At 36.2% G+C, this 9,743-nt stretch overlaps 1 protein-coding gene across 3 annotated transcripts in view; it reads left to right on the top strand.

Moving 5' to 3' along the window:
- LOC107094046 (protein Wnt-7b) overlaps positions 1–9,743 on the top strand; it is a 54,042-nt gene that overhangs the window by 2,467 nt on the left and 41,832 nt on the right. The window contains exon 1 of one of the 3 annotated variants that reach the window (XM_015389448.1): positions 5,353–5,745. The exons of 1 other annotated variant lie outside the window; for it this stretch is intronic. Coding sequence is in view for 1 of the 2 variants with exons in the window: in XM_015389446.1 (XP_015244932.1) it covers positions 5,663–5,745 (83 nt within the window). In the remaining variant the exon portion in view is untranslated. Of the gene's footprint in view, positions 1–5,352; positions 5,746–9,743 lie in introns of those variants that run through there. One more of the 3 variants, XM_015389446.1, reaches the window with a different exon arrangement.

Below are 9,743 nucleotides of genomic sequence, written 5' to 3'. Positions count from 1 at the left end.
GATGGTTCATGCTCAGTAATGTATGTATGTATTTTTAGTGAGCTTTTTTTCTTACAAGCATTTGTTAATCGGTTTCTGCTAAATTGCAAACATGACAGATTTGTTGAAAATAGAAAACACTGCATGGCCATTGAATGGTAATGTCATTGCCATTCAGTAGTAGCGTTTATATTTTTTTTTTTTATAAAGAACTCATTATTGTCAGTTTCTGGTGCCAAGGTTAACACCATCATAGGTTTGGGCGCTTAACCATAAACAGATTTACTTTACTGGTTGCTCTAATTTTGTCATGAAATGTGAGTGCATTAATGTATAGGTGTTACTCGTTTGTGTCTGTGTAGTCCTGATTTATTTCTGACCGTTGAGAGGCTCTTCTGTCCTTCCCCAATGACTACTGGAGAGACTCTAGCCCAACTTTGGATTGGATTGGATTCTTTGTTTTCAAACATGCAAGAGAAAAACAAAAAAACAATAAAACAATGTTTAAAAACATTGGAGAGAGAAACAACAAACAAGGTACCCTTCTTTCCTGAGTTAATATACCTCTATTACATGTGCGAAAAGGAGTAGGAAGAAGTAAAACTTATGTGCTCCTACCCCTTTAATTCTTGTATTGCTTCAATTTACAATATTTATAATTTTGTTGCTATATATATCCATATAAATACATACCTACCTACACATATACATACATAAATATGTATACACATATACCTTCATACAAATAAACAAAACAAAAAACACAAACAAAACTTTCTACAATGCTTCTCTATACCTTTTGAAAATAATTTCTTTGTAAATTTTTTGAAAAGGAATATGTTTGGGCATTGCTTTAGGTTCTCATTTAGTTTGTACCACAATTTAACTCTGCAAATTGAGAAACATAAACTTTTCCTTGTTCTTCTACATCCCACGTCGACCCAGCATGCACAAGTGGGTATTCACAGTGGCTTAATGGACGATGCATTTACCATATAACTACATATTCTGTGTGAGTTTTAGTTAAAATTGGGGCACTAGGCATGTAAAGGCCTTAACAATCTGCAAAGTTCTCTTTAACACCCATTGAAACTTAAATCATAATCTGTATGTTACTTTGGGGTTGTGTTACAGTGGATACATATTTCAGCATACAAATTCTGTCAGAACCTTAAGACACAATTTAAGTTCGCCATCTGTTCATCCAAAATAAATGTTTCAAAGCTTTCTGCTTAAAAATTACAAAAATACAGGTGTCACTTTTACAAAACCAGATACCAAATAAATCGGGCCTAACAGCGAGGACCTAATAAACAGTGACTAAAGCAGCAGCATGCAGGGATTGGTGGAGATATTTGAATCCCCCAAAAAACCTAATATGTTTTGTTTTTTTATCTTTTATGGAATAAGATTTTTTTAAAAGTAACCCTGTGTTCTTATTTATTTTTACTAAAGATCATTTTAACTTTGACAGCAAGCCACTCGCTCACTTGACCCCCCTCCACATATTAATCAAAAGGATATTAAAAACTGAAATCAAATCTTGTTATGTCTTTTGGTTATGGTGTGTTATGCCAAGATTGTTAGTAGGCTCCTATCTGGCTATATATTTGAAGGGTATTTGGAGGAATTTCTTTCCAAAAAGCCCCAACTTACTCCTTTTTCTGCTGTTATCACAAGTAGCACAGGGGAGTAGCAAAAGGGGGCAGTCAGTGGCCAACACGCTCCCTTTGGCCAAACTGATATATGTGCATAACAGTTTAAATCAGAGGTCTTTAACATTTTTCACTTTCGGGACCCCCAGATTAATGACGAGATAGAGCAAAGTCCATCTTGACATTTATGCCCCTGAGGGTATACAGCTGGCAGAGAAAAAAATCAATGATAGAGATTTAACCTGTCAAGCACACAGGGTTTTAGAACTGATTTCCACCTGATAAAATAAAACAACAACAAAAAAGGAAAAACCAAGAATAACTCCACAGTTATCAGGTTTTATAATGCAAACATTTTGTGGCTGTATAGGTAATTACATATCTAAGCCTGGCCTGGGCTTGCTGGGCCCTCTGGGCTTCAGGGTTCTCTGAGAAAGTTCATGACCCCGTCTGCAGTACCTCTGGGACCCACTAGGAGGTTGCAGCACCATGGTAAAGACATGACATAGTGAGCTTCTATTAATTAAATATTTGTTCATCTATTATGTTTGAGTATCTATCCCAATACACTATAGCTTATCACCATAGAACATCCATTATATCATTACCTTTGATTATGCCTTGTATTACAGTGGATTATATTTATTTCAGATTCTTAAGGGGCAGTGGCGACCTAGTGGTTATGGCATAGAGCTTGAAATTCCTGAGGTTCTGATTTTGAGCCCAAGTCCCACAGACTGCCACTCTGGGTCTTTAGCAAGACCCTTAACCCACGATTGCTCCCTGGGCTCCCCATGATGGCAGCCCGCTGCTCCCCAAGGGATGGGTTCAATGCAGAGATACATTTTTCCAATGTGAGATCTATAAAGTTTAAATATTATTATTTTAGGACCCCCATCAGATGGTGCATTTACCTTTTAAAACCTTTTAAAAAGATAAACAATAGGTATTGCCGTGCAACACAGACATCAGTGTGGGCTGTCCACCATCTGGATACTCCAAGCCTAACTAGAGCTACAACATGACAGTACCTCCACTAGGAGGCAAAACATGCACATTTCCAGGTTCAATAATCCTAAGGTTTACGCCATCTGTCCTTTAACGTTTTGTAAAAAAGAAAACAAAATGAAATTGAAAAAAAAAACAAAGTTTAAGGATATTCTCCTCGCGCACAATACCTCAGAGGCAGCAAATGATGAGTAAGAGTTGTGATACCAAAGGAAACAAAGAAAGCGTCTGTGACAAAATTATCCTTAATTTATTTCTGTGCAAAGATCTATTTAAATCAAGCAATAACGGATTTAGAGGCCAGGTGTTGTTATAAAAATATCAACTTAAATATGATGTAATTGTTATTTAGAATGTCTTGCATTAAAAAGGGTGTTCTACAATGCTACGATCACATATGACCAAGATAAATATAAATGTAATAATAATAATTCTATTGGAAAAGTATTAAAGGTAATAAAATTTTAAAATAAAAAATGAATTTTGGTGACACATTCTATTAAATATTTTGAAACAAACTCAACTAAAATTGTTGGTTTAGTTTAACATGAGCTTTCTTGTTTTGTAAACAGTGTCCAATACAAAAGGAAAACAGTCTATCTACCATGTAAACATTAGGAAACATGATCAAAATTTGTATCCCGCTCAGGGAATTATTTTCTTAATCCTGTGGAATTTTTAGCAGTTGGCAGCTTGGCTTTGGCAGTGAGGGAAGAAGTTTAAAGTGCTGCATTCTTTAAATAAATTAAATATGTCTTTATCCGTCCATTACTAGTTTATTAATAGAGGTATTGCTTAGTCCAAACCTGCTAGCGTAATGGAAAGACGGTCATTGCAGATAAATGACACAGCTCGGCATCCGTCAAGGAAAAGGTTGACATGTAGCATAGAAGTTTATTACTATTTTCCTTGCATTTTATCCCTAAATTTAAAAATTCTTGTAGTTTTATGAAAATGTCAAATGTTTTAAATTTGTTTGGTTTTCTTTCAAATCTAGTAATAAAGAGAGATTGACAGAAACTATGAATAAGCATTTTTCCTACACCAAATTACCATTAATAATGAGAGTTTATGAATACACTTTATCACAACAAATATCTCAGCTGATTCCTTCTGGGCATGTTTATTGGTGCTAATTAGTGCTATTTCTTCAGATAAATCACCATTTTCTTCTTTCTCTGTTTTAACAAATAAAACATAAATCAAAGGAAGATGAATCTAATTTAGTCTCTTATTTTTAATTCATTATGAAAGTAAAACTGTGAAGGTGAATTAATAAATTGGTCCAAGGGACTAATCAGTTGCTGTTCCTGGACCAGTTCATATAATCATAAGAAATGCATATGGTATTGTGTCTTTAGTACAGGGGTCATGACCAGTTCAAAAGGGGCACTGGCCCCTATTAGCCTCTTGTCTATAACCGCCCATGTGCAAAACAATGTCTCAATCCCTCTTAGAATCTTGTGTGGGTTCATTCTAGGTGTTCACAAGCTAATGCAAATGAAATGTATATTTATTTATTTGACTCCAATAGTGAAATACTACAGCTTTTCTATTGTCATTACACTGTCACATGTACAGAGCAATGAAATGAACTCTCTCCATTCAACCCATTGCATTTGGGAATTGCTGAGATGGGAAACGAAAGAAAGAGCAGAGAGAATGTTTTACCTTTGAAAAAATTTATTTGGGAAATCTAGCAAAAAATTATAAAAAAAAAAAAAAAATGTCTTAGACTTGCTGATTACAATTTAAATGAAAACTGACTAAACTGCAACTTCAACATTATTGACTTTTAGTCAAGACAATACCTTAAATCTAAATTAAAATGTGTTGCCTGAGCTAAAAAGCTGCTGACACCTTTTTATCTGTATTGATTAAATTTTTTTAAGATTTGATCTGTTTAGAGGGATTTAAATCTATATTAAGGAAGACTGATCAAAACATTTTAAAAACGATTCTTTTTTGTTCTATGAACAGTTGATTTTTCAGCTGTTTTATACTTCATTGATAAAATATACATTTACAAATATAGATATAAAGTTTGATACATGATTATGAATAACTCAAATGATCTAAACAAAGTATGTTTAGCTTAAATAATTAAAATTTAACAAATTTTCTTAACTTTATTTAAACAGTTTGCGTAACAAAGACTTTAAATTAAATCTTTTCAAATTGGTACATTTTAGTGTAGTTAGTTGTCTTTTCCTTTGCTCATTTGATTGTTTGATAATCTGGACAATTTTTTACAAAAGTGGAGTTTCAAAATGTATAGGTTGTTATAATATAATATAACCAAATCTAGACGGCTATGTTTTCCTCATATAAGAAAAGAAAACCTTTCCTATATTAGCAGTAAAGGCAGCATAGTGATTTATTTGGGCTTCAATGTGAATTCCAGAGATAAGATTTTATTGTCTATCCTAAAATGCGCAGAGGTATCATTTAATATGGTGCCGACTTGTTGAATTTCAGGTCTTTTCAGGAAAGTGTGCGCTCAGACTTTGAAGCTCCTGCAGCCTTCATCTCTGTTTGTTTATTTATGGCTAGATGGGTTTAGGGTAGGAGCGGCGGCGGTGGTTATGGAGGGTGGTCATGAATGAAAACTCCTTCACATCCACCCGAGGATCGGATCAGTGTCACCCCATTGTCCCGCCGTGGCAAAGTGGGCGGATAGCAGTGTCTCCTCCTGCCCAATGGCAGGCACGATCCTCATGAGAGCGCAGAGAGGCACTTTTCTGCCCCGCAGAATCCCTACAACCATCATCATTCCGGCTCGGAGAGCCCGCAGTGGAGTGTAAGACCCTCGGCTGCTGAGAGATGTCAGAGCCAACCCCGGCGCGCACACGGCCCTGCAGGGAGCTCGGAGCTGCGTAGAACCGAGATCTCTCTTTGTATTCGACCCTCTCTGGAGCGGACATAAAAAACCGGGAGTAAATAAAAGGATTTCTTTATTGCCAACTTGAATCGAAGTCGTCTTGATCCAGTCCGAGTGCGGCCATTCGCTCAATGTCATCATGATCATCCTCTCGTCGCGCAGTGTACTGCTGTCAGTCTACTACCCGCAGATCTTCCTGATTCTGACGAGCGGCAGCTACCTGTAAGTCAGAGCCAATTAACCTAACTGCTCCTTAATTAACTCCGGAGCCCGCGCGCTCTCATCCAAAACCGCACATTTATTTTAATCCCGACAATTAAATCCTACTGAAGATACTCAAATTTCTCTTTTCCTCTGTTTAATGTGTTTAATATAGCGCTGCTTTGAGAGCGCATGTCCAAATGCTTAAGAACTGTTTATTTTTCACGTTTTTACATATTAGAGAAAAAAAATAATTGAGGATTATCATCTGTGTGGGCATTTTAACCCCTAGAACCCTACGGACCCACCGGCGGGTCCAGCTGCTACGTGACCTCGTAATTTTGCCAAACCCCCAGTATTGATGTAAAAAGCATATTTGGCACAGTTTGGTGACATTTATGGATAAATGTGCCAAAATGGCCTCTCCGCCTAAGAAATTTCTCACTAATAACATTCTAAAATAAATATGATTCATCTGATTGAGTCCAAATTTGGTATATTTTTACACAACATTTAGATTTAAAAGTCTGTACTATTTTTTTGTGCTATAAATAATATTTTGGTAGTGTTTTGCAATGTTTATTTCAAAGAAAATTTTGGCGAGGTTCAAAAAATGCAAAATATTTTGTATTTTGTCCCTAATATTTCAGGCAGGGTCAAAGCTACAATGGTGCTGACACCAGAAAACCATTCTATGACATCTTACCTTTACAGACGTACCAAAAGTTTCTTCTTAAATCTAATAGCTTTGAGGCTATAAGTTAATTACTTTTGTGTGTTTTTGTCAGGCAGAAATTTTTTTATACCCCCTTAGGGTGTAAGAGGTTAAGAAAATCAATCCACGTGGGAGTGGGCAGTTCATTATTTAGTCTTTAGTCTACTCATTATTAGTAGATAATGATGTAATCTTTAATAACCCAGCAAATATTTTTGCTGGATTTCATAATCGAATCATATGTTAATTTTGCAGAAACATGCACATGGATTCATTTGGGCCACTGAGTGGCAGATGTGTTCTTGAAAATTCCCATTTTTATTTTCTTTTTGAGAGGAAAGTTGAATATATGCACGTTTGGTATATGGTCAGAGGTCAGTGTTATTGTTTGATACGATATTATATGACGTGTAATGTGTTGTCAACAAGTAATTGCTTAAGGTGTTTGCATTGCAGTGGGGGTGATTGGTATGCATAATAGACAAGGGAGCCCAAATATGCTCCTTCTTTTTTGTAGTTTTAATGCTTCTAATAAATAATGCTGCTTCGAACACAACCAGAAAGGTGCAGAAAATACGGTTTGTTTGTTTCACAAATCTCGTTTTAAGAAAATCCCAAATTGTGCTTTTGGAGAATCCCTATTTAGAGTAAAGTAATCTTCTTCAAGTATGATCAGATGACATTTTTATATGTTAAACAAGTAGTGATTAAATGCACTCTAAACTCTCCAGAAAATGAACTGAACCTTTAGAGCAGAATCAGAAGCTGCTAATCAAATATCAGCCAGCTGCAGTGCGCAGCACTATTTCATTATAGTGGTAACACAAGGGCTCATGATACTGGAAAATGTTGAGATGGTGATGTAATTGTTAAATATTACATTGCATATTGCAGTTGTGTTTAACACACATTTTCCTTTCTCTTCTCTTCCTCATTTGTCTAAAGTAGAACACTGGCTTTAAGAAAGTTTCCGAAAATAATTCCTCATCCACTCCATCCTGCTCTTCTCTTCCTGCTGCCCAGAGACCCCAAAGTTAAATCCAAAATAGATGTGGTTTCTTCTACTATAAATAGGGGTGGCCTGCCATCCAAGCAATACAAAATAGTGTCTTTTTGAATCATTTAAGCATAATTTATGCTTAAACCAAACCGACATTTACCGTATTTATTAACATTAATATTCTTGCTTCGGATTAAAGTTCTATTTTGTTAAGCTACAGCTAAAACGTTACTAAATACCAATAATATTTGGCAATAAGAAACTCTCCAGTTGATGGAGAAATCAATCTTTCAAATCAAGTTTTATTTTTAATATAGGCTTAAATAAAAGTTCTCCTTTTAGCAGGTAAATGTACAAATAAAATCAATGTTTCAATATTTTGTTTTAAACCAAACAATTAGGAGCAAAAGGGCTTTTATTCAGTATTATTCATAGTCTCAAACTGAATGGATGGAGAACCAATAATGGGAAACATAAACAATCTAACAAACTAAAGAGTACTAAAACATTTAGTGGAGAATTCTGCCTTCGGCCCTATTTCTTTTCTGGACACTATTGACCTTTTCAGATCCCCTCCCTCTACTCTTTAAGGCTCCCTTGTTTGCCTTATTGCAGCTGGAGCATCATGCTGAGATGCAGCACATCAACACACTCTTCAGCTAGGCAGGGGCCCATTTGAAAAGCACTACACCGTGCTTATAAGAAAAAGAAATAAATAGAGAAAGAAGAGTGTGGCGGACAGCTGGCTAGCGTCGGGCAGCAACAGGTTGGGGCAGCACTATGTAACCCTTTGTTGCTTGGAGAAGTTGACTATCTATCGGCACTTGTCCAAACTTTTTGGGTTATACTGCTTGTGCGTTCTAAAACCATGTTTGTAAATGAGCAGCCAAAGAGGAAACAGATTATTCAGCACTAACACAACAGTGATTCACTGCTTTTATTCTCTTGAATCAGTTGTGTCTCAGGCATTTTGGTAAGTGCATTCCTCGGTGGAAGATGCATACCCCTGGAGCTTAACAGCATTTCAGTCAGGTTCTTAGTGTTTCATGTGATAGAGTGAGTGGCTGAAAGCACACTGTATGCCATGAGGCTATGGTTTCTTTTAGGGCCACCCTGCTCAGTAATACAACCTGTGAGGCTTTTCTTTCTTACAAACCCATGACATTGGGTAATGCTGAAAAACGGTTGATTCTTCTTTGGTATTCTGTCATTTCAGTTGCAGAAGAGTACAGGTGCAAATTTATGACACTTTTTTTTGTCTCATGGGAGAGCTGTCCCCTGACACACACAGAGAAGTGGCTAAGCAAACAGAATTGCGTTTGTGTGCTGCAATGATGCAGGGATTTAAAAGCTTAGCTCCGGAATTCTCTGTTTGGTATTCAACTGTTATGTGGGGACAGCATCGGTACTCTATGTGTTTTTGGTAAAATTATTGGGTGATGAACAAGTGAAACGCTTGAGAGAAGAAACAAAAGAAAAGCCTTTGTAGGTGGAGGAAATGTCTGCAAAGATTTGCATTGACTTTCAGCAGAGACACTTACTGTAACAATAAAAGAAAAAAAAAAGTCACCCAGTGCATAAAGAGCATGAGCATCATTTGATTAATTAATTACATAAGGAATCATGTTTCTCCAGTAGCAAATTGTTCAATTTAAATGAGTGTGCCCTTTCAGCTCGTACAGACGGGAACATCATGGTTGCTAGGAACAACCACATATACAGCTGAGGGTCACAAAAGGTGAGGAGAGTTCAATCCTGTTTAAAAGCAGAGAGAGCAAAGATGGTCTGAAAGCAGCAGCCGGCTGCAGTGTTTGCCGTGGACCTGACAAATGTCTTGTTCCCAGCCAAGTCGACCTCCGCCTTAAGGTTTTCTTCTTTCTTGGACTAAAACATTTCAAGTTCTTTGCTTCTACTGGCATAGAAATGTTCAGAGAGAATCCAGAAATTATTTTAAAATGTCCTATTTTTAATGCACTCCAAAATTTTTCCCTAATTTAAATTTTTTTTGTTATATTTTGTCTCTTCACAACATCAAACTATTTTGTTTTACTAGAAAAGGCTTCTTTATCTTTTTGTTCTTCATTTTGTGTTCTAATTTTACATTTACATTAACTCTGTTTAGTAATCTGGTGACACTGAAAGACTTTTGGTTGCACTGGATTTTTTCAATAGTCGTCAGAGTAAAGCAGGGCTAAATGAAAACCCAAATGCCACAATTTATTTTGTTTGGTAAATATTTTGATAAAAATTGTACCCTTTTTCTTCCACATCACACTCCGTCTTAGTTTGTGTTTTATTAATCCA

Source organism: Cyprinodon variegatus, unplaced genomic scaffold, assembly GCF_000732505.1.
Source record: "Cyprinodon variegatus isolate N-32 unplaced genomic scaffold, C_variegatus-1.0 Scaffold459, whole genome shotgun sequence".
NCBI lineage: Eukaryota > Metazoa > Chordata > Actinopteri > Cyprinodontiformes > Cyprinodontidae > Cyprinodon > Cyprinodon variegatus.
Note: the sequence above shows the minus strand (reverse complement) of the source record. Positions and strands in the feature narration are given on the sequence as shown.